This window comes from Oncorhynchus gorbuscha, linkage group LG04 (assembly GCF_021184085.1).
Source record: "Oncorhynchus gorbuscha isolate QuinsamMale2020 ecotype Even-year linkage group LG04, OgorEven_v1.0, whole genome shotgun sequence".
Classification (NCBI taxonomy): domain Eukaryota; kingdom Metazoa; phylum Chordata; class Actinopteri; order Salmoniformes; family Salmonidae; genus Oncorhynchus; species Oncorhynchus gorbuscha.
The window spans coordinates 49154413-49180212 of NC_060176.1; the positions used below are offsets into that span (position 1 = coordinate 49154413).

General features: G+C 44.1%; 1 protein-coding gene across 1 annotated transcript in view; it reads left to right on the forward strand.

The window, feature by feature from the left end:
* The window catches only part of LOC124034189 (polypeptide N-acetylgalactosaminyltransferase 9), a 108322-nt gene extending 83845 nt beyond the window's left edge, over positions 1-24477 (forward strand). The window contains exons 9-11 of the mRNA XM_046347044.1: positions 1964-2059; positions 22435-22602; positions 22980-24477. Of these exons, the coding sequence (XP_046203000.1) occupies positions 1964-2059; positions 22435-22602; positions 22980-23126 (411 nt within the window). The 3' untranslated portion in view covers positions 23127-24477. The remainder of the gene's footprint in view (positions 1-1963; positions 2060-22434; positions 22603-22979) is intronic.
* Positions 24478-25800: the final 1323 nt, after the last annotated feature.

The following is a 25800-nucleotide window of genomic DNA, read 5'->3' on the forward strand; positions in this document are numbered from 1 at the left end:
GTTTTCTTTGGTCTGGTGCAGGTCAGGAACAGTAAATTATCTGTTGGTTGGTGTGTTGCAAGTCAGGAATAATAAAGTTGATGTGGTGATTGGTGTGTTGCAGGTCAGGAACAGTATGTTGTTTGGTGTGTTGCATGTCAGGAATAGTAAAGTGCCTGTGTTTTTTTATTGTGTTGCAGGTCAGGAACAGTAAATTGTCTATGTTTTGTGTGTTGCAGGTCAGGAACAGTAGAGTGTCTGCTGTTTTGTGTGCTGCAGTTCAGGAAGAGTAAAGTACAGTGGGGCAAAAAAATATTTAGTCAGCCACCAATTGTGCAAGTTCTCCCACTTAAAAAGATAAGAGGCCTGTATTTTTCATCATAGGTAAACTTCAACTATGACAGACAAAATGAGAAAAAAAATCCAGATAATCACATTGTAGGATTTTTACTGAATGTATTTGCAAATTATGGTGGAAAATAAGTATTTGGTCAATAACAAAAGTTTATCTCAATACTTTGTTATATACCCTTTGTTGGCAATGACAGAGGTCAAACGTTTTCTGTAAGTCTTCACAAGGTTTTCACACACTGTTGCTGGTAATTTGGCCCATTCCTCCATGCAGATCTCCTCTAGAGCAGGGGTGTTTTGGGGCTGTTGCTGGGCAACACAGACTTTCAACTCTCTCCAAATATTTTCTATGGGGTTGAGATCTGGAGACTGGCTAGGCCACTCCAGGACCTTGAAATGCTTCTTACGAAGCCACTCCTTCATTGCCTGGGCGGTGTGTTTGGGATCATTGTCATGCTGAAAGATCCAGCCACGTTTCATCTTCAATGCCCTTGTTGATGGAAGGAGTTTTTCACTCAAAATCTCACGATACATGGCCCCATTCATTCTTTCCTTTACACGGATCAGTCGTCCTGGTCCCTTTGCAGAAAAACAGCCCCAAAGCATGATGTTTCCACCCCCATGCTTCACAGTAGGTATGGTGTTCTTTGGATGCAACTCAGCATTCTTTGTCCTCCAAACACGACAAGTTGAGTTTTTACCAAAAAGTTATATTTTGGTTTCATCTGACCATATGACATTCTCCCAATCTTCTTCTGGATCATCCAAATGCTCTCTAGCAAACATCAGACGGGCCTGGACATGTATTGGCTTAAGCAGGGGGACACGTCTGGCACTGCAGGATTTGAGTCCCTGGCGGCGTAGTGTGTTACTGATGGCTTTGTTACTTTGGTCCCAGCTCTCTGCAGGTCATTCACTTGGTTCCCCCGTGTGGTTCTGGGATTTTTGCTCACCGTTCTTGTGATCATTTTGACCCCACGGGGTGAGATCTTGCGTGGAGCCCCAGATCGAAGGAGATTATCAGTGGTCTTGTATGTCTTCCATTTCCTAATAATTGCTCCCACAGTTGATTTCTTCAAACCAAGCTGCTTACCTATTGCAGATTCAGTCTTCCCAGCCTGGTGCAGGTCTACAATTTTGTTTCTGGTGTCCTTTGACAGCTCTTTGGTCTTGGCCATAGTGGAGTTTGGAGTGTGACTGTTTGAGGTTGTGGACAGGTGTCTTTTATACTGATAACAAGTTCAAACAGGTGCCATTAATACAGGTAACGAGCCTTTTAAAGAAGAAGTTAGAGGTCTGTGAGAGCCAGAGATCTTGCTTGTTTGTAGGTGACCAAATACTAATTTTCCACCATAATTTGTAAATAAATGAATTTAAAATCCTACAATGTGATTTTATGGAGAAAAAAAATCTCATTTTGTCTGTCATAGTTGAAGTGTACCTATGATGAAAATTACAGGCCTCATCCCTTTAAATGGGAGAACATGCACAATTGGTGGCTGACTAAATACTTTTTTGCCTTACTGTATATGTTGTGTTTGGTACGTTACAGGTCAGGAACAGAAAGTGTCTATTGTTAGGTGTGTTGCAGGTCAGGAACAGTAAAGTGTCTATGCTTTTTGGTGTGTTGCAGGTCAGGAACAGTAAGGCCAGTGGCTACTGTCTGGACCAAGGATCAGAGGACGATGACAAAGCAATTCTCTACCCCTGCCATGGGATGTCCTCACAGGTTAGCAGATTTCACTCTCTTTTGTATATTTACAAATAATATAAAGACTGTTTACATTTTCGGTTGGTTGAACATGAAGGTACCTTCTTTCTTCACAAAATAATTTAAACATCATTCTTACAGTATGCAGTGTATTGCCTTGGTATAACACTTATCTCAATATTGACAGCCAAGCAAAATCTACAAATCACTTTTCATTTTGGGGAAATAAGCTCAGAATTGTGATTATATTTAGAATATAATGAACAAAAATAGAAACGCCACATGTAAAATGTTGATCCCATGTTTCATGAGCTGAAATAAAAGAACCCAGAAATGTTCCATATGCACAATAAGCTTATTTCTATGGACAAAATGGTTTACATCCCTGTTAGTGAGCATTTTTCCTTGGCCAATATAATCCATCCACCTGACAGGTGTGGCATATCAAGAAGCTGATTAAAAAGCATGATCATTACACTGGGGACATTATAAGGTCAGTTCTGTCACACAACACAATGCCACAGATGTCTCAAGTTTTGAGGGAGAGTGCAATTGGCATGTTGACTGCAGCAATGCCCACCAGAGCAGTTGCCAGATAATGTAATGTTAATTGCCTTACCATAAGCTGCTTCCAATGTGGTTTTAGAGTATTTGGCAGTATGTCCAAATGGCCTCACAACTGCAAACCACTTGTAACCATGCCAGCACAGGAGCTCTACATCCAGGTTCTTCACCTGCAGGATCATCTGAGACCAACCACCTGGACAGCTGATGATACTGAGAAGTATTTCTGTCTGTAATAAAGCCCTTTTGTGGTGATAAAATCATTCTGATTGGCTGGGCCTGGGTGGGCCTGGCTCCCAAGTGGGAGGGGCCTATGCTCTCTTGGGAACACCCATTTGCTGCGCCCCTGTCCAGTCATGTGAAATCGATAGATTAAGGCCTAATAAATAAAATAAAACATATATTGACTTTGTTCCTTTTATGAACTGTAACTCAGTAAAATCGTTGAAATTGTTGAATGTTGGGTTTATAATTTTGTTCAGTAAAATTCATAATTCGATTGATTTTTTTCTTTCCCATTTGTTTATTCTAATATTTTAATCAATGTCCTCCCTGGTAGTTCTATTATAGAATATTCACTAGGTGCTGACCTGTGAGTGTGAGGGCAAAAGGGTCTTTGCAACTATTTTTCTGTGCCTGCAATCATGCAAATATTATTCATGGCTGATTTTTTTTCCCCTCTGGATGCGGAGTGACATGTTTATTATCAGTCGCATGCTGAATATAAAATAGTTGCAGTGTTGGCTGGCTCTTTTCCCCTTCCCTCCTCCGGAGAGAGCTCAGTGCGGTCCAGTAAAGCTACACTGAGTCTTTAATCCGACCCTCAGGGGAAATAAACAAATGGAAATGAATGTTATGTCATTGTATCATTAGATTACAAAGCTACTACACAGGATCCAATTCCATTTTTAGAGTCATTTTGATTTTACTGAACTTTTCCTATTATGTCTAAAAAATGTAATTGTGCGGAATAAATCTTTATTAGTCTCTCTGTTTCCCTCATGCCTCTTGTAAGGAGGTTTAAAACCAAGATGACAATGGCTCACCTTGTCCATTTGGGCTAATCCTGATATAGGGCATGGCAGAGGATGGTGATTCCAGGGCCAGGGTCGCCCCACTCAACCCATCTGGCTCATCCCAGCAGGAATACCTGATGTGTGTGGTGTACATGGAGCAGTGGATGATGTTTGTTGCACTCTGTTTGAACCATTTATGCTAAGAGGCTTTTTAAGACCCCAGCATAGGGATCTGTAGTAGTCAGGGGCTGCGTCCAAATGGCATAGGATGTCATTCTCATACAGAATAGGGTGCCATTGTGCACGCAAGCAGGGTGTTTCACATCAGACGCTGGTCTCCTGTTGTTGCTCAACCCCCATGTGTTCTGTCCAATGATTCTGTACTGTATGGTCGGCTTGCCTAGGAGAATATAACACAATAGAGATGGTAGGAGAAAACCCACAGAAAAATCAACCGGATTTCTTTTTTTTGAGAGCCCAGGCTTGTAACTTCCAAAACGAATAAGAAATATCAGTTTTAGTACAGGGACACAGTCTTGGAAATTCATGTATTTGCTCGCAATGAAGACAGAACGCAACAGCTAAAATCGGTTTCCTATTGAACATACTTCTTTTCAGCTTTCAACTGATATAGGAAACTTATGTACCTAAATGTTTAATATCCATCATATTTATTATTATTTATTTGAATTGCGTGCCCTCCAGTTTCACTGGAAGTTGTCCCACTAGCGGGACCCCTAGCCCAAAGGGGATTTATTAAGTGAAATTTCAACACTTTTCAACCTCATTTCATTATCTCCAGCACAATACCAGTGTCAACATATGTGAAAACAGCATATTTCTAAGTTTTGTAGAAAAAAATATTTAAAGTTGAAAGTTCTACTCAATGTAGTGCTGAGCGATTAACTAAAATGTCAGTTACAGTTGAAGTCAGAAGTTTACATACACCTTAGCCAAATTACATTTACATTTAAGTCATTTAGCAGACGCTCTTATCCAGAGCGACTTACAAATTGGTGCATTCACCTTATGACATCCAGTGGAACAGCCACTTTACAATAGTGCATCTAAATTTTTAAGGGGGGGGGGGATAGAAGGATTACTTTATCCTATCCTAGGTATTCCTTAAAGAGGTGGGGTTTCAGGTGTCTCCGGAAGGTGGTGATTGACTCCGCTGTCCTGGCGTCGTGAGGGAGTTTGTTCCACCATTGGGGGGCCAGAGCAGCGAACAGTTTTGACTGGGCTGAGTGGGAACTGTACTTCCTCAGTGGTAGGGAGGCGAGCAGGCCAGAGGTGGATGAACGCAGTGCCCTTGTTTGGGTGTAGGGCCTGATCAGAGCCTGGAGGTACTGAGGTGCCGTTCCCCTCACAGCTCCGTAGGCAAGCACCATGGTCTTGTAGCGGATGCGAGCTTCAACTGGAAGCCAGTGGAGAGAGCGGAGGAGCGGGGTGACGTGAGAGAACTTGGGAAGGTTGAACACCAGACGGGCTGCGGCGTTCTGGATGAGTTGTAGGGGTTTAATGGCACAGGCAGGGAGCCCAGCCAACAGCGAGTTGCAGTAATCCAGACGGGAGATGACAAGTGCCTGGATTAGGACCTGCGCCGCTTCCTGTGTGAGGCAGGGTCGTACTCTGCGGATGTTGTAGAGCATGAACCTGCAGGAACAGGCCACCGCCTTGATGTTAGTTGAGAACGACAGGGTGTTGTCCAGGATCACGCCAAGGTTCTTAGCGCTCTGGGAGGAGGACACAATGGAGTTGTCAACCGTGATGGCGAGATCATGGAACGGGCTGTCCTTCCCCGGGAGGAAGAGCAGCTCCGTCTTGCCGAGGTTCAGCTTGAGGTGGTGATCCGTCATCCACACTGATATGTCTGCCAGACATGCAGTGATGCGATTCGCCACCTGGTCATCAGAAGGGGGAAAGGATAAGATTAATTGTGTGTCGTCTGCATAGCAATGATAGGAGAGACCATGTGAGGTTATGACAGAGCCAAGTGACTTGGTGTATAGCGAGAATAGGAGAGGGCCTAGAACAGAGCCCTGGGGGACACCAGTGGTGAGAGCGCGTGGTGAGGAGACAGATTCTCGCCACGCCACCTGGTAGGAGCGACCTGTCAGGTAGGACGCAATCCAAGCGTGGGCCGCGCCGGAGATGCTCAACTCGGAGAGGGTGGAGAGGAGGATCTGATGGTTCACAGTATCGAAGGCAGCCGATAGGTCTAGAAGGATGAGAGCAGAGGAGAGAGAGTTAGCTCTAGCAGTGCGGAGCGCCTCCGTGATACAGAGAAGAGCAGTCTCAGTTGAATGACTAGTCTTGAAACCTGACTGATTTGGATCAAGAAGGTCATTCTGAGAGAGATAGCGGGAGAGCTGGCCAAGGACGGCACGTTGTTTCTTTCATCACATTCCCAGTGGGTCAGAAGTTTACATACACTCAATTAGTATTTGTTAGCATTGCCTTTAAATTGTTCAACTTGGGTCAAATGTTTCAGGTAGCCTTCCACAAGCTTCCAACAAGAAGCTGGGTGAATTTTGGCCCATTCCTCCTGACAGACATGGTGTAACTGAGTCAGGTTTGTAGGCCCTCCAATACCTTGACTTTGTTGTCCTTAAGCCATTTTCCCACAACTTTGGAAGTATGCTTGCGGTCATTGTCCATTTGGAAGACCCATTTGCGACCAAGCTTTAACCTGACTGATGTCTTGAGAGGTTGCTTCAATATATCCACATAATTTCCTGATCTCATGATGCCACCTAATTTGTTAAGTGCACCAGACCCTCCTGCACCAAGCACCCCTACAACATGATGCTGCCAACCCCATGCTTCACAGTTGGGATGGTGTTCTTTGGCTTGCAAGCTTCCCCCTTTTTCCTCCACACATAACGATGGTCATTATAGCCAAACGGTTACATTTTTGTTTCATCAGACCAACAGTGGCTCCTTCCTAGCTGAGTGGCCTTTCAGGTTATGTCGATATAGGACTTGTTTTACTCTGGATATACTGTAGATACTTTTGTACCTGTTTCCTCCAGCATCTTCAAAAGGTCTTTTGCAGTTCTGGGATTGATTTGCACTTTTCGCACCAAAGTACGTTCATCTTTAGGAGACAGAACGCGTCTCCTTCCTGAGCGGTATGACAGCTGTGTGGTCTCATGGTGTTTATACTTGCGTACTATTGTTTGTACAGATGAACGTGGTACGTTCAGGCATTTGGAAATTGCTCCCATGGATGAACCAGACTTGCGTAGGTCAACAATTATTTTTCTGGGGTCTTGGCTGATTTCTTTTGATTTTCCCATGATGTCAAGCAAAGAGGCACCAAGTTTGAAGGTAGGCCTTGAAATACATTCACAGATACACCTCCAATTGACTCAAATGATGTCAATTAGCCTATCAGGAGCTTCTAAAGCCATGACATAATCTTACAAGCTGTTTAAAGGCACAGTCAACTTAGTGTATGCAAACTTCTGACCCACTGGAGTTGTGATACAGTGAATTATAAGTAAAATAACTTGTCTGTAAACAATTGTTGGAAATTTGACTTGTATCATGCACAAAGTAGATGTCCTAACCGACTTGCCAAAACTATAGTTTGTTAACAATACATTTTTGGAGTGGTTGAAAACAAGTTTTTATGACTCCAACCAATGACTCCAAGTGTATGTAAACTAACGACTTTAAGTGTATTTTTTGTTTATTAAACAACTAAATTACTAACGTCAGTTCATTTGAATTGATTTCCATTTTGTTAAGTTTTCTTCTGTGAGCGCAATGTGCAGTTTCTCTGGAGATAAATTTAGATCAAGCCCAAACTGTGCGATGTAGTAGGGAGTTGAGAGAAGAGACAGAAGAACGCACGATCTAGAGGGATATAGAGTAGTTGTTTCATGAGCTATCTATCTGAAAGTACACGATCTAAGTGATTGATAGTTGGTATTCAGCAGTCATTGTCATGTTTGTCATTTATTGTCATGTCTTGTCCCTGTGCTCCCCATGCTATTCGTTTCCCTCTGCTGGTCTTGTTTGGTTCTATCCCTCTCTCTCCCCCTCCCTCTCTCACTCTCTCGCTCTCTCTTCTCTCTGTCGTTCCGTTCCTGCTCCCAGCTGTTCCTATTCCCCTAATCATCATTTAGTCTTCCCACACCTGTTCCCGATCCTTTCCCCTGATTAGAGTCCCTATTTATTCCTTTGTGATCCGTTCCTGTTCCGTCGGTTCCTTGTATTGTATTCACCATGCTGTGATTGCGTTTCGCCCTGTCCTGTCGTGTTTTTGCCGTGATTGTGTATCACCCTGTCCTGTCGTGTTTTGTGCCTTCATCAGACGCTGCGTGTGAGCAGGTGTCTCAGTCGACTACGGCCTGCGCCTACCCGAAGCGACCTGCAGTCTGTGGCCGCTTCTCCAGTTGTTTTCCCCTCTACAAATCTAGAGGATTTCTGTTATTCCGTTTTGGACTTTAATAAACTCTGTTTCTGTTAAGTCGCGTTTGGGTCCTCTTTCACCTGCACGACAGAAGGAACCGACCAAGGAATGGACCCAGCGACTTCAGACGCTCGTTACACTGCCGTCGAGATCCAAGGAGCCATGCTCGGCAGACACGAGCAGGAATTGTCTGCTGCTCGCCAGGCCGTGGAAAACCTGGCTGCTCAGGTTTCCGACCTCTCTGGACAGTTCCAGAGTCTACGTCTCGTGCCACCTGTTACTTCCTGGCCTGCCGAGCCTCCAGAACCTAGGGTTAATAACCCACCTTGCTACTCCGGGCAGCCCACTGAGTGCCGCTCCTTTCTCACGCAGTGTGAGATTGTGTTCTCTCTCCAACCCAACACATACTCTAGAGAGAGCTCGGGTTGCTTACGTCATTTCACTCCTTACTGGCCGGGCTCGAGAATGGGGCACAGCTATCTGGGAGGCAAGGGCTGTTTGCTCTAACGATTTCCAGAACTTTAAAGAGGAGATGATTCGGGTTTTTGACCGTTCAGTTTTTGGTGGGGAGGCTTCTAGGGCCCTGGCTTCCTTATGCCAAGGTGAACGGTCCATAACGGATTATTCCATTGAGTTTCGCACTCTTGCTGCCTCTAGTGAGTGGAACGAGCCGGCGCTGCTCGCTCGTTTTCTGGAGGGACTCCACGCTGTGGTTAAGGATGAGATTCTCTCCCGGGAGGTTCCTTCAGATGTGGACTCTTTGATTGCTCTCGCCATCCGCATAGAACGACGGGTAGATCTTCGTCACCGGGCTCGTGGAAGAGAGCTCGCATCAACGGTGTTTCCCTGCTCCGCATCGCAACCATCTCCCCCTCTGGCTTTGAGACTGAGCCCATGCAGCTGGGAGGGATTCGCATCTCGAATAAGGAGAGGGAACGGAGGATCACCAACCGCCTGTGCCTCTATTGTGGAGTTGCTGGACATTTTGTTAATTCATGTCCAGTAAAAGCCAGAGCTCATCTGTAAGCGGAGGGCTACAGGTGAGCGCAACTACTCAAGTCTCTCCATCAAAGTCCTGTACTACTTTGTCGGTCCACCTACGCTGGACCGGTTCGGGCGCTACATGTAGTGCCTTGATAGACTCTGGGGCTGAGGGTTGTTTCATGGACGAAGCATGGGTTCGGAAACATGACATTCCTTTCAGAGAGTTAGATAAGCCTACGCCCATGTTCGCCTTAGATGGTAGTCATCTTCCCAGTATCAGATTTGAGACACTACCTTTAACCCTCACAGTATCTGGTAACCACAGTGAGACTATTTCTTTTTGATTTTCCGTTCACCGTTTACACCTGTTGTTTTGGGTCATCCCTGGCTAGTATGTCATAATCCTTCTATTAATTGGTCTAGTAATTCTATCCTATCCTGGAACGTTTCTTGTCATGTGAAGTGTTTAATGTCTGCCATCCCTCCCGTTTCTTCTGTCCCTACTTCTCAGGAGGAACCTGGCGATTTGACAGGAGTGCCGGAGGAATATCATGATCTGCGCACGGTCTTCAGTCGGTCCCGAGCCAACTCCCTTCCTCCTCACCGGTCGTATGATTGTAGTATTGATCTCCTTCCGGGGACCACTCCTCCTCGAGGTAGACTATACTCTCTGTCGGCTCCCGAACGTAAGGCTCTCGAGGATTATTTGTCTGTGTCTCTTGACGCGGTACCATAGTGCCTTCTTCCTCTCCGGCCGGGGCGGGGTTCTTTTTGTTAAGAAGAAGGACGGTACTCTGCGCCCTGCGTGGATTATCGAGGGCTGAATGACATAACGGTTAAGAATCGTTATCCGCTTCCCCTTATGTCATCAGCCTTCGAGATTCTGCAGGGAGCCAGGTGCTTTACTAAGTTGGACCTTCGTAACGCTTACCATCTCGTGCGCATCAGAGAGGGGGACGAGTGGAAAACGGCGTTTAATACTCCGTTAGGGCATTTTGAGTACCGGGTTCTGCCGTTCGGTCTCGCCAATGCGCCAGCTGTTTTTCAGGCATTAGTTAATGATGTTCTGAGAGACATGCTGAACATTTTTGTTTTTGTCTATCTTGACGATATCCTGATTTTTTCTCCGTCACTCGAGATTCATGTTCAGCACGTTCGACGTGTTCTACAGCGCCTTTTAGAGAATTGTCTCTACGTAAAGGCTGAGAAGTGCTCTTTTCATGTCTCCTCCGTTACTTTTCTCGGTTCCGTTATTTCCGCTGAAGGCATTCAGATGGATTCCGCTAAGGTCCAAGCTGTCAGTGATTGGCCCGTTCCAAGGTCACGTGTCGAGTTGCAGCGCTTTTAGGTTTCGCTAATTTCTATCGGCGTTTCATTCGTAATTTCGGTCAAGTTGCTGCCCCTCTCACAGCTCTTACTTCTGTCAAGACGTGTTTTAAGTGGTCCGGTTCCGCCCAGGGAGCTTTTGATCTTCTAAAAGAACGTTTTACGTCCGCTCCTATCCTCGTTACTCCTGACGTCACTAGACAATTCATTGTCGAGGTTGGCGCTTCAGAGGTAGGCGTGGGAGCCATTCTATCCCAGCGCTTCCAGTCTGACGATAAGGTTCATCCTTGCGCTTATTTTTCTCATCGCCTGTCGCCATCTGAGCGCAACTATGATGTGGGTAACCGTGAACTGCTCGCCATCCGCTTAGCCCTAGGCGAATGGCGACAGTGGTTGGAGGGGGCGACCGTTCCTTTTGTCGTTTGGACAGACCATAAGAACCTTGAGTACATCCGTTCTGCCAAACGACTTAATGCCCGTCAAGCTCGTTGGGCGTTGTTTTTCGCTCGTTTCGAGTTTGTGATTTCTTACCGTCCGGGTAGCAAGAACACCAAGCCTGATGCCTTATCCCGTCTGTTTAGTTCTTCTGTGGCTTCTACTGATCCCGAGGGGATTCTTCCTTATGGGCGTGTTGTCGGGTTAACAGTCTGGGGAATTGAAAGACAGGTTAAGCAAGCACTCACGCACACTGCGTCGCCGCGCTTGTCCTAGTAACCTCCTTTTCGTTCCTGTTTCCACTCGTCTGGCTGTTCTTCAGTGGGCTCACTCTGCCAAGTTAGCGGGTCATCCCGGTGTTCGAGGCACTCTTGCGTCTATTCGCCAGCGCTTTTGGTGGCCGACTCAGGAGCGTGACACGCGCCGTTTCGTGGCTGCTTGTTCAGACTGCGCGCAGACTAAGTCGGGTAACTCTCCTCCTGCCGGTCGTCTCAGACCGCTCCCCATTCCTTCTCGACCATGGTCTCACATTGCCTTAGACTTCATTACCGGTCTGCCTTTGTCTGCGGGGAAGACTGTGATTCTGACGGTTGTCGATAGGTTCTCTAAGGCGGCACATTTCATTCCCCTCGCTAAACTTCCTTCCGCTAAGGAGACGGCACAAATCATTATTGAGAATGTATTCAGAATTCATGGCCTCCCGTTAGACGCCGTTTCAGACAGAGGTCCGCAATTCACGTCACAGTTTTGGAGGGAGTTCTGTCGTTTGATTGGTGCGTCCGTCAGTCTCTCTTCCGGGTTTCATCCCCAGTCTAACGGTCAAGCAGAGAGGGCCAATCAGACGATTGGTCGCATACTACGCAGCCTTTCTTTCAGAAACCCTGCGTCTTGGGCAGAACAGCTCCCCTGGGCAGAATACGCTCACAATTCGCTTCCTTCGTCTGCTACCGGGTTATCTCCGTTTCAGAGTAGTCTGGGTTACCAGCCTCCTCTGTTCTCATCCCAGCTTGCCGAGTCCAGCGTTCCCTCCGCTCAAGCGTTTGTCCAACGTTGTGAGCGCACCTGGAGGAGGGTGAGGTCTGCACTTTGCCGTTACAGGGCACAGACGGTGAGAGCCGCCAATAAACGCAGGATTAAGAGTCCAAGGTATTGTTGCGGCCAGAGAGTGTGGCTTTCCACTCGCAACCTTCCTCTTACGACAGCTTCTCGTAAGTTGACTCCGCGGTTCATTGGTCCGTTCCGTGTCTCCCAGGTCGTCAATCCTGTCGCTGTGCGACTGCTTCTTCCGCGACATCTTCGTCGCGTCCATCCTGTCTTCCATGTCTCCTGTGTTAAGCCCTTTCTTCGCACCCCCGTTCGTCTTCCCTCCCCCCTCCCGTCCTTGTCGAGAGCGCACCTATTTACAAGGTACATAAAATTATGGACATGCGTTCTCGGGGACGGGGTCACCAATACCTAGTGGATTGGGAGGGTTACGGTCCTGAGGAGAGGAGTTGGGTTCCGTCTCGGGACGTGCTGGACCGTTCGCTCATCGATGATTTCCTCCGTTGCCGCCAGGATTCCTCCTCGAGTGCGCCAGGAGGCGCTCGGTGAGTGGGGGGGTACTGTCATGTTTGTCATTTATTGTCATGTCTTGTCCCTGTGCTCCCCATGCTATTCGTTTCCCTCTGCTGGTCTTGTTTGGTTCTATCCCTCTCTCTCCCCCTCCCTCTCTCACTCTCTCGCTCTCTCTTCTCTCTGTCGTTCCGTTCCTGCTCCCAGCTGTTCCTATTCCCCTAATCATCATTTAGTCTTCCCACACCTGTTCCCGATCCTTTCCCCTGATTAGAGTCCCTATTTATTCCTTTGTGATCCGTTCCTGTTCCGTCGGTTCCTTGTATTGTATTCACCATGCTGTGATTGCGTTTCGCCCTGTCCTGTCGTGTTTTTGCCGTGATTGTGTATCACCCTGTCCTGTCGTGTTTTGTGCCTTCATCAGACGCTGCGTGTGAGCAGGTGTCTCAGTCGACTACGGCCTGCGCCTACCCGAAGCGACCTGCAGTCTGTGGCCGCTTCTCCAGTTGTTTTCCCCTCTACAAATCTAGAGGATTTCTGTTATTCCGTTTTGGACTTTAATAAACTCTGTTTCTGTTAAGTCGCGTTTGGGTCCTCTTTCACCTGCACGACAGTCATAAAAAGATATACTATTTACATTGAAAAGCTACTAATGCAGTGTAATTGTTCGGAGAGCATAGTCAGCAGCTTTATAGAAATGGGATGATAGGCCTCAAACTAATGTAATTGTACAGTGGAGTACAGTACAGCAATCTCAGAGTGGCACATTGCAGAGCTGTCGCTCCGTGGTAGACCGAGGTGCGGAGGGGTGGATTTCCATAGCAAGAAGTCTCACTCTGAAATACTTCCTGCTATACAATAACACACATACATCATATTTACTATACTGTACCCCAGCTTAGTGTTAATGAGCCAATTAGGAAACTCATGATTAGCCTGACCCAAAGAGGCTCCCACCCAAACTTTACTGCGCCAAGTAATTGAGCATCAGGCTCTAATGTTTTGAGAACAGGTTGATTGGCTTGGCATAATACTTTCCTTATGGTGGCAAATGATTTGTTATAGTCAGATTTTAATTGGGTTAGGAAATAAAGGCATCCACTCCTTAACACTGTAAACACATTTTAACAGGGATTATATTGCTGGACTGTCTACAGTTCTCATTTCCACTACTGATGAATCGGTTTATCACGCCAGTTGCTACACATTTACACAACCCCTAAACACCAGGATGGAAAGTCAGTTGGAGGACATTTGAAAGAAGAAAAAAGAAGAGTGAAATGAATGAATGACAAATGAAATCACATAATCGTTTATGATGTATTTGTCTTGCTGCCAGGAAGGAATCCATGTTCAAACAGGGTTATAGTGATTAAAAACAGTATGGAAAACGGCTACCACTTTGTGATACAGATAGAGCTGTGTCGGTCATTTTGTCAGACGGTAACTGTCAAGCACATAACTGCCGGTCTCATGGTAATTGACCATAAATGAACATAAATACATTTAGCATCTCCAGGCTTCCACACATTGCATACAAGCCAGTGATGCAGACCTTTTGAAAAAATTGAGTAAATAAATGTAATATAGCCTACACCATCACAATACATCCATTATTATAGGCAGGTCTAAAGAAACATAATGATGTGAAGAAAATGTGGATTATTTCAGAAGAACAGAATAGCATATTCTGAGTTGTCCTTATGTCAGGCCCAGATCTGGCTATGCCATATGGCTGTGGGCTACACTAGTTCATTTAGCAGATAAGATTTGCTTAAAATTCCTGGGGCATTATTTTATATTATTATATGGTAAGAAGTAAACAATTGAATGTAGCTGAATAAAATAGAAAGGACATTTTCCCCAAACGATTTCTGAGGGAGTGTGCACATGCAGCTGTTCTTTAACAAAGTGATCATTTGAAACAGGTCCTCCTACATTGCCTTCAGAACGTATTCATGCCCCTTGAATTATTCCACATTTTGTTGAGTTACAGCCTGAATTCAAAATGGATTAAATAGATAATTTTCTCACCCATCTACACACAACACCCATTATGGCAAAGTGTGTTTAAAAATGTTTGCAAATTTATTGAAAATTAAATACCGAAATATCTAATTTACATAAGTATTCACACCCTGTGGCAATACATGATAGAATCACCTTTGGCGTCGATTACAGCTGTGAGTATTTTCTGAATAAATCTCTAAAAGCTTAGCACACCTGGGTTGTGTCGTGGAAATTTATACTGAGAGAGACTTTGTCATTTCTTCAAACAATCATTTTTCTTTAATAGCGATTGATTATTGCAATAACGAAGCTGGTAAACAGCACACTCTGAAGTGCATGTTGCAGAGAGCTTAACCGATAATGAATAAACAGAGATCTTATATAGGAGACCTAAAAATGCTTAGTCAGGGCTGGTTCCACCCCTCCTGTGCTGACTTAGGGGCACCACAAGCCACCTTGGGTTCATCTCCTGGTTATCTGCATAGATGTTGTTTTACCCCCAACCTGGCTTAGTTTCCCAGATGCCAGGATGAAGATGAGACAATGAGGGATTGTTCTAAACTCTTCCAGGCTATCTCTGTCTCGGGTCACACACACCACATCTTGTCTATGGAATGCCAGCTGTAGATATGTATCACCAAGTCATTGTCAGCTCAAGCTATTTCTAGCAAAAACCCATTCTCTTGACCATACGCCCAGACTAACTGCAGGAAGCTAGAGTGGAAACCATCCCTTTACAGAAACACAGCATTAATATAACATAAATGTCTTACTATTTGTTAACTATTAATTGTTAGCTGTTAATATCAAACAAATCAGGTAAATGTGTTATTTTTCTCTCACAGTTGTACAATATTTGCACATTATACAACACATGGGTCTAATCCTGGATGCTGATTGGTTAAAACCACATTCCAGCCGGTATCTATTCCACAATTTATAACCGGCTAAAACTATGATGTTGAAATGCCTATTTACTCTGTTCCAATCCACTGTCTCATCAGCCCATGCAGACAATTTATAATCTTGATCTCCACTATAAAAGTATCTAGACATTATCTCCCAAATTTTTAGACTAGCATTTGGTTGTCAACAGCGGAAGTTTGTATAAACCTTACTGTCTGTCTTTCTGACATTTGTACATTGTTTCACTACTGAAATTCGATCATCAGCTGTCCCATAGTAATGCACATGTCAGGAATTGGGTTGAGACAGAAGGGCAGACCGCTTTTCTCAGCCAGTCGAAATCAAGAATCAGCTGGCTTAATTTTTATGGATATATACAAACAAATGCCAATAGAAAACATGTCAAACAAAATTAATTGTAGATAGTTTTCAGTCTTTCCAGCTTCAGTTTGAAGTGATTGTGATAGCTGTGTTGTTGGCTAACTTATTATTTTTAATTTCTTCAATCTCTAACAAGTTGGTTGTTGATTATTTCTAGACAGCCACTTTCAAGTCTTGCCATAGATTTTCAAGTCGTCTTAAGTCAAAACTGTAACTAGGCCACACAGGAACATTCAATGTCATCTTGGTAAGCAATTCCAGTGTAAATTTGGCCTTGTGTTTTAGGTTATTGTCCTACTGAAAGGTGAATTTGTCTCCCAGTGTCTGTTGGAAAGCAGACTGAACCATGTTTCAAATCAAATCAAATCAAATTTTATTTGTCACATACACATGGTTAGCAGATGTTAATGCGAGTGTAGCGAAATGCTTGTGCTTCTAGTTCCGACAATGCAGTGATAACCAACAAGTAATCTAACTAACAATTCCAAAACTACTGTCTTATACACAGTGTAAGGGGATAAGGAACATGTACATAAGGATATATGAATGAGTGATGGTACAGAGCAGCATACAGTAGATGGTATCGAGTACAGTATATACATATGAGATGAGTGTGTAGACAAAGTAAACAAAGTGGCATAGTTAAAGTGACTAGTGATACATGTGTTACATAAGGATGCAGTCGATGATGTAGAGTACAGTATATACATATGCATATGAGATGAATAATGTAGGGTAAGTAACATTATATAAGGTAGCATTGTTTAAAGTGGCTAGTGATATATTTACATCATTTCCCATCAATTCCCATTATTAAAATGGCTGGAGTTGGGTCAGTGTCAATGACAGTGTGTTGGCAGCAGCCACTCAGTGTTAGTGGTGGCTGTTTAACAGTCTGATGGCCTTGAGATAGAAGCTGTTTTTCAGTCTCTCGGTCCCAGCTTTGATGCACCTGTACTGACCTCGCCTTCTGGATGATAGCGGGGTGAACAGGCAGTGGTTCGGGTGGTTGATGTCCTTGATGATCTTTATGGCCTTCCTGTAACAACGGGTGGTGTAGGTGTCCTGGAGGGCAGGTAGTTTGCCCCCGGTGATGCATTGTGCAGTCCTCACTACCCTCTGGAGAGCCTTACGGTTGAGGGCGGAGCAGTTGCCGTACCAGGCGGCGATACAGCCCGCCAGGATGCTCTCGATTGTGCATCTGTAGAAGTTTGTGAGTGCTTTTGGTGACAAGCCGAATTTCTTCAGCCTCCTGAGGTTGAATAGGCGCTGCTGCGCTTCTTCACGACGCTGTCAGTGTGAGTGGACCAATTCAGTTTGTCTGTGATGTGTATGCCGAGGAACTTAAAACTAGCTACCCTCTCCACTACTGTTCCATCGATGTGGATAGGGGGTGTTCCCTCTGCTGTTTCCTGAAGTCCACAATCATCTCCTTAGTTTTGTTGACGTTGAGTGTGAGGTTATTTTCCTGACACCACACTCCGAGGGCCCTCACCTCCTCCCTGTAGGCCGTCTCGTCGTTGTTGGTAATCAAGCCTACCACTGTTGTGTCGTCCGCAAACTTGATGATTGAGTTGGAGGCGTGCGTGGCCACGCAGTCGTGGGTGAACAGGGAGTACAGGAGAGGGCTCAGAACGCACCCTTGTGGGGCCCCCGTGTTGAGGATCAGCGGGAGGAGATGTTGTTGCCTACCCTCACCACCTGGGGGCGGCCCGTCAGGAAGTCCAGTACCCAGTTGCACAGGGCGGGGTCGAGACCCAGGGTCTCGAGCTTGATGACGAGCTTGGAGGGTACTATGGTGTTGAATGCCGAGCTGTAGTCGATGAACAGCATTCTCACATAGGTATTCCTCTTGTCCAGGTGGGTTAGGGCAGTGTGCAGTGTGGTTGAGATTGCATCGTCTGTGGACCTATTTGGGCGGTAAGCAAATTGGAGTGGGTCTAGGGTGTCAGGTAGGGTGGAGGTGATATGGTCCCTGACTAGTCTCTCAAAGCACTTCATGATGACGGAAGTGAGTGCTACGGGCGGTAGTCGTTTAGCTCAGTTACCTTAGCTTTCTTGGGAACAGGAACAATGGTGGCCCTCTTGAAGCATGTGGGAACAGCAGACTGGTATAGGGATTGATTGAATATGTCCGTAAACACACCGGCCAGCTGGTCTGCGCATGCTCTGAGGCGCGGCTGGGGATGCCGTCTGGGCCTGCAGCCTTGCGAGGGTTAACACGTTTAAATGTCTTACTCACCTCAGCTGCAGTGAAGGAGAGACCGCATGTTTCCGTTGCAGGCCGTGTCAGTGGCACTGTATTGTCCTCAAAGCGGGCAAAAAAGTTATTTAATCTGCCTGGGAGCAAGACATCCTGGTCCGTGACTGGGCTGGATTTCATCTTGTAGTCCGTGATTGACTGTAGACCCTGCCACATGCCTCTTGTGTCTGAGCCATTGAATTGAGATTCCACTTTGTCTCTGTACTGACGCTTAGCTTGTTTAATAGCCTTACGGAGGGAATAGCTGCACTGTTTGTATTCAATCATGTTGCCAGACACCTTGCCCTGATTAAAAGCAGTGGTTCGCGCTTTCAGTTTCACGCGAATGCTGCCATCAATCCACGGTTTCTGGTTAGGGAATGTTTTTATCGTTGCTATTGGAACGACATCTTCGACGCACGTTCTAATGAACTCGCACACCGAATCAGCGTATTCGTCAATATTCCCATCTGACGCAATACGAAACATGTCCCAGTCCACGTGATGGAAGCAGTCTTGGAGTGTAGAGTCAGCTTGGTCTGACCAGCGTTGGACAGACCTCAGCGTGGGAGCCTCTTGTTTTAATTTCTGCCTGTAGGCAGGGATCAGCAAAATGGAGTCGTGGTCAGCTTTCCCGAAAGGGGGCGGGGCAGGGCCTTATATGCGTCGCGGAAGTTAGAGTAACAATGATCCAAGGTTTTACCACCCTGGTTGCGCAATCGATATGCTGATAAAATTTAGGGAGTCTTGTTTTCAGATTGGCTTTGTTAAAATCCCCAGCTACAATGAATGCAGCCTCCGGATAAATGTTTTCCAGTTTGCAAAGAGTTAAATAAAGTTCGTTCAGAGCCATCGATGTGTCTGCTTGGGGGGGATATATACGGCTGTGATTATAATCGAAGAGAATTCTCTTGGAAGATAATGCGGTCTACATTTGATTGTGAGGAATTCTAAATCAGGTGAACAGAAGGATTTGAGTTCCTGTATGTTTCCTTCATCACACCATGTCCCGTTAGTCATGAGGCATACGCCCCCCCACTCTTCTTACCAGAGAGATGTTTGTTTCTGTCGGCGCGATGCGTGGAGAAACCCGTTGGCTGCACCGCCCTGGATAGCGTTTTCCCAGTAAGCCATGTCTCCGTAAAGCAAAGAACGTTGCAGTCTCTGATGTCCCTCTGGAATGCCACCCTTGCTCGGATTTCATCAACCTTGTTGTCGAGAGACTGGACATTGGCAAGAAGAATACTGGGAAGTGGTGCGCGATGTGCCCTTTTTCGGAGTCTGACCAGAACACTGCCGCGTTTCCCTCTTTTTCGGAGTCGTTTCCTTGGGTCGCTGCATGCGATCCATTCCGTTGTCCTGTTTGTAAGGCAGAACACAGGATCCGCGTCGCGGAAAACATATTCTTGGTCGTACTGATGGTGAGTTGACGCTGATCTTATATTCAGTAGTTCTTCTCGACTGTATGTAATGAAACCTAAGATGACCTGGGGTACTAATGTAAGAAATAACACGTAAAAAAACAAAAAACTGCATAGTTTCCTAGGAACGCGAAGCGAGGCGGCCATCTCAGTCGGCGCCGGAAGTCCTCTAGGATTTTGCCTGTGCTTAGCTCTGTTCTGTTTCCTTTTATCCTAAAACACCTTTGTCCTTGCTGATGACAAGGATACCCATAACACTTTATATTCAGGGCATACTGTAAAGTTATTTTCTTTGAATATTTGTATTCTGTGCAGCCTTCCTTCTTTTCACTGTCATTTAGGTTAGTATTGTGGAGTAACTACAATGTTGTTGATCCATCCTTGGTTTTCTCCTATCACAGCCATGAAACTCTGTAACTGTTTTAAAGTCACCATTGGCCTCATGGTGAAATCCCTGAGCAGTTTCCTTCCTCTGTGGCAACTGAGTTGAGAATGACACCTGCATCTTTGTCGTGACTGGGTGTATTGATACACCATCCAAAGTGTAATTAATAACTTCACAATGCTCAAAGGGAAATTCATTGTATGCTTTTTACATTTTTTTACCCATGTACTGTACCAATAGGTGCCCTTCTTTGCTAGCCAATGGAAAACCTCCCTGGCCTTTGTATTTGAAAGTCCCTGCTCGACTGAGGGACCTTACAGATAATTGTTTGTGTGGTACAGAAATAAGGTAGTCATTTTATTTAGGCTGACAATTACAAATGGGTTAAATATTTCATGTTTTATTCATCACTTTGACGTTATGGGGTGTGTAGGCCAGTGACACAAAATCTTAATTTAATCCATTTTAAATTCAGGCTGTAACACAGCATGTGAAAAAAAAGTCAAAGGGTGTTCATACTTTCTGAAGGCACTGTATGCTTCATTTATAACTGTATGAGGGATTTATGCAACTTTAGGATATATTAGAAATCAAAACATCTCGGCTATGGTTTGTATCATAACTAAAGCTGCATGATGCGAGTCTGATGATGATTTGAAAAAAGTTGCATGAAACTTATCTGCTCTAGTCTACTAATTAGCCTACTAATATAAGTGTGGGAATTTGTTTTATTGAAAATGGCCCACAAAAAAACATAGCATGCACTCCAATAGTGACTGGAGGAAGAGCTTCCGGTGGTTACAGTTTTTAATATGCCGGGTAGGTTACACCGGTTGTAAAGCGTATTCATGTGCTTACTTTTAAGAATTGAACAATAAATATACTGTATCACAAGAAAACTGGGATCCTCTTTTTAATAGTTGCAAGTCAAAACTTTTCACACGTGATTGCACATTGACCGGGTTTATAAAAATACATATTTCTGCACCTGCTGGGCATCATTCACAAGTGATAATATTCTCACCCATCAGACTATTCTCAATGTAATCTTGTCTTTACATGTACTTCATAATAAATGTGTGAAATTAGTTTTGATTTACTGTAGAATGGGCAATTATTATGCAACTGTCAGAACAGGAGCAGGGGGGAAAATAGACATGCACTTCAATAACTAATGGAGGACACTTTTCCCGCTGTTCTTTTTCGTGCCAGCCAGGTAGGCTACTCCGGTTGTAAAGTGAAGCAATATGCTTAATAGGCTATTAGTAGGCCTAGTTTATAGAAAGCTGATGGGATCCTCCTCTTTTTAATAGAGGCCATCAAAACTCTGTTTTCTCACGCAATTACATAGCATAGGCAGTATACGTTGGGCTCATATGAACACATTTCATTCTATGCATCAACCAGCTATGAGGAGCAGGCTCTCGCTGCTCAATAGGTGATCCTATTCCGCTCAGACTCTTAATGCCAGGGCTCTGATTAAGTTTTTGATTTGATTTTCAATCCATTTGCATTGATGTCAGAGTGATTAGAGGGACAATAGAGTACCAATAGAGTACCAGGCCATTAGCGACTAGCCATTGGCAAGTTTGGCATGCTACTAATGACCATCAGCGGCATCGGAGCGCACTTTTGGAGAAGCCTATGGGGTCTCAACTGTCAGGTGGAGTTTGACTGGTCATGATTCGTGACTGCCGGTGTGTTGGCAATATGGTCACTTTAACATCCCAAGACACAGAAAAATATGGATGGAGTTTAACATCAAGGATCGACTTTACTCCTCCAGGATATACATTATACACTTGTTTTCAGCATGAAAAAGATTTGAAAAGATGGTATTTGAAGTACATTCCCTTGGTATTTCAATAGAAATAGTGAAAAGGCAATCAGCCACAGGACCTTCACCAGATCCAAGGTAGAAAAAGTCTGGACAAGTAAGTGATGAACCTAATTCCACATTTTTCATCTGTTCCAAATCGGTGTCTCTTTATGTGCTGCACTCTGCACAAAGAGCTCTTTGTAACCTTCAGCCAGAGCTCCAGGACCGCCACTGTCCCCACATGAGCTGGCTTGTATATTGTTTATCCAGCTCTGAGTATGTGGTTTAAGGGAGTGGTAACAGAAAATATCAGCCTGCAGCAGCAGCCATTCATTCAGCTGCAAGGCTCACATAATGTCCATCTAAGCCGGGTCGTCAACAATATGGGTTCAAAAGCATTCCGTTATATTGATCGACCCCGACCTCCTCTTGTTCTGGTTCATACAGTTACCTCCGTTACAACACCCCCTTTTACCTGGATGACTGTGGAACAATGGGGAAGAGCAGAATATTGCGATGTTGGGCTGTATTGAAGACCCACCTATCATTATCTACTCATTTCTGTGAGAGGATCAGTGTAATGAATAATGGATGCTATTTCTACTGTATCCTTAAGTAACAGATACGACAGACGCACACACTTTCTAGTACTGGATTGAATGACCAGGGATTATGTCTGGTTGAAAATGTCTTTAGCATTAATAAACTGTGCCTCTGTTCTGTATTATCATGTCCTAAGACATACAGTCTGCATACAGCTAATGAATTGGCTCACTGAATTAGAGTTGGATGGTGAAAATACTTCCTGGTGCACTACTTACCAATTGTATTTGCAGCCAACTATTTCTCAAATGTACAGCATTTTGGATCCATGTTTCTTTTTGTTATAATCAAATTAACTGCCTGATGCTCATCTCTGTTTTTCAGCTTGCCCGTTACTCAACAGAGGGCCTGCTGCAGTTAGGACCCCTAGGGTCAACCACCTTCCTGCCCAATACAAAATGTCTCATTGACGACGGAAGAGGGCGCACGCCCAGCTTGAAAAAATGTGACTCTGTTTCGCGGGTTTCGCAGAGGCTGTGGGATTTTACACAGGTAAAATCAAAACACAAATGGATTCAAATACAATAATTGATCCATGTTTCTGGAAGAGCCTTCAAATGAACTGAGTCATGTATTGCATACATAGAGGAAAATCAATTGTTCTCTATAATAGTATGAGCTATGTGTTAAATGTTACTGCTGATAAAGGTCCCTCCATTGTAGAAGAGTATGCCAAATCCCACGTCCATTCAGTGCATTTGCATTCACAACTGTCACATGACCAAGTGTGCCTGTATGGAGCGGGTAATAGTAACACTATTTGAACATAATACCTACCATCAGGAATATAGAGAGTGATTTGAGGATACAATGTGTTCTATTTAAACATCAGTGTTTTTGATAGGATCCTTTCATGTCTTGTTTTGCAGAATGGTCCAATCATCAGCAGGGACACTGGACGGTGCCTGGAGGTGGAGATGTCCAAAGATGCCAACTTTGGCCTTCGACTGGTGGTGCAGAGGTGTTCTGGTCAAAAGTGGGTGATACGGAACTGGATAAAGCATCCGAGGCATTGAGGCAAGACATTACCTATGAGAAAATTATATAATTTCAGTCTTGGAAGACAAACCAATGGACAGACAGTCAGAGAGCATTTCATATGAGATAGCTATAGGCCCTGGGACTGATGAGATGAGTTCACAGTGTATGGATTATTCCATGGACTGTGTGCACTGAGCCCTCCCCTTAGAGCAAAAAGCTTTCAACTGCTGAATCTTCAGAAGAATATGATCAATATACAGTATGTGTTCAGCTGAGCTGGGGGTCAAATGTGGAGACCATACCATAGGCTTACAGCGAGCTATATAGTACTGTTTGAAATACTCTACATTTCTTACAGAACCTGTACAAAATAATAATAAGACACTTGAATGAAACTCCCAATGTAGTTCAACACTGACAATGACAAGAATTGTGATTTTGATATAAAGCCAATCCCAGGAATCTTTGCAGATGAGGTTGGAGCGAGTCATTTTGTTAATTCGACTGAGCAGATCAAAATATGAAATTGCGTATCAGTCGCCATATCAATCTGTAATTACTTCAGGCTGTCATTTGGATAATTGCTTTGGACATTTCACAATCCTGATAAGAGATTTTGTTTATATGACTCAAAAAGCTGTTCATCTTCCTGATGAACTTATAAGAATGCAAAGCAACTACTGTTCTTACAAATACAAAAGGATATTATTTTGTATTTTTCTTTTGACTGTATTGCTTGCCACTAATTATCAGAGCAACAGCGTGCCTTTTTACATCCTTATGCTTCATCTGACCAGGGAATGTCAATTCCACAAGCATGTACAAATTATGTTAAAGTAATTAATATATAAGCCAATGTAAAGATGTCTAAATAATAGTAATATATTGTAAAATAGAAATTGGTATCAGTCCTCCAAGAAAAGTTAGGATAATAAAATGTTTTAATTAACTGCATTAATAAAAAAAGAAGCTATATTTTAAACCACTGTGTACAGAGCCAGGCAGTGTACATATGGGAACATTTCAGGATTTCTAAAGATGTTCCTTACCCACAATGATGTTCACTGCATGTTACATGGAAGCCAGGGCCTATTTTTACAGATGTAAAGCCAGATGCGGGTGGTTGTTTGACTTTGACAGTGTAAGCCCACTTACCTGCCTTTGTTGTGTTTCCACTTACAGCCTCCTACTGGATAATGGCCTCGCAACTCTCTAATCGTTAAAACCCACCCACAGAATAACAGGTCTTCACAAAGTACTGAAAGCGTTCCAATTTATTACGCTCAGCAAGAAACTCTTTTCCCACTGTATTTTCTGATGCCCGGCCAAAAAGTGAACAGCTTTGAAGATAAATAACTCTCTCTAAACCTTTTTTGGTGCCTCTCATATTTTGTCTCTCATTTATTTATACTGAATGGTCAAAATGTACGTGCAAAGGGGATTGTGATTGCTATGACTCATGTGCCCATAACATTTTCTTTACAAAGGGATGATATTTTGAAAGCTGATGAATGTGACTTGCAAGAAATGTCATTGAATGTCATCTCGTGGATTAGCATTAAGCGGTTGAATACGAGACAATAGATATTGTGCACCTCCTAGCGGAGACCAAAGCGGTTCGTCGGACAGGGTATGCATTACACGTTTCATTCTCGCTCACGTGCCGTACAGACAGATAGTGTGACAGTGAGTGATGAGCTGGGTGGCAGAGGGGTGGTAGAAAAGGGAGCGGTGTGGGGGCGAGAGGTGCAGGTGGAAAAGGACACATAACTCTCATGGGAAGGAGACCTGGTAGTTTCTCATTGTCATGCTGACAATAGTATTTTTATGCCTGGATCCCAGCCAACAGGGAGAGGTGACTTCATTATTCAGACAGACGAAGGGAGCACTCTCTGACAAATGAAGGGGGAAGGGTGAGTCACACAGAATCTCATAGGACCCATTGCGAAATACAGTCAGTCACACTGCTGTGAGATTCTGTCAGACTTGGTTTGGGAACATTGCAAACTATTGGCCTATAAACTGTGTTGCGTTGTCTGATCACATATATATGTAGGCAGCTTGTTACTGCAATCAGATAATTATTCTACAGAAACATTGATGGCAATTACTGGGACGTACAAGAAAGAGGAGAGCACTGAAGCATATAGTTTAATGAGGTTTCAAAATAAACATAAACCCACTGTAGGCTGTAGATATAGGATACTTTGAAGATATGTAAAATAAAATGTCCCATTGGTCTACAATTGAAAGCCCCAAAACATTCATTATAATCCATCTATTATCTATTCTGTTGAATCTTAACTCGTAATTAATTAAGAATAATAGTTCAGTTCAAGAAACACCCTGTGCAATTCCTGACTATTTGTCAGAGGTAACTTTATGTTGAATTTGAATAAGTCGCGTCTAATGTATTAATGTTAATGTTTATGAGCTCCCTGAGATAAAATTATAATTTCCCCATCCAATATTTATTTTACTGTCTCATTCTGGCCTAACCAAAATGCACATAATTCTGGGCACCAAATCACTAAAGGTAAATACATTAATAAATGGGCAGCACATTTTAGATTTTTTAAATAAATTGAATCCTACCCTGAAATTTGTGTAATGGGTAATCTGCATAGCTACAGTATATACAGTTGAAGTCGGAAGTTTACATACACTTAGGTTGGAGTCATTAAAACTTGTTTTTCAACCACTCCACAA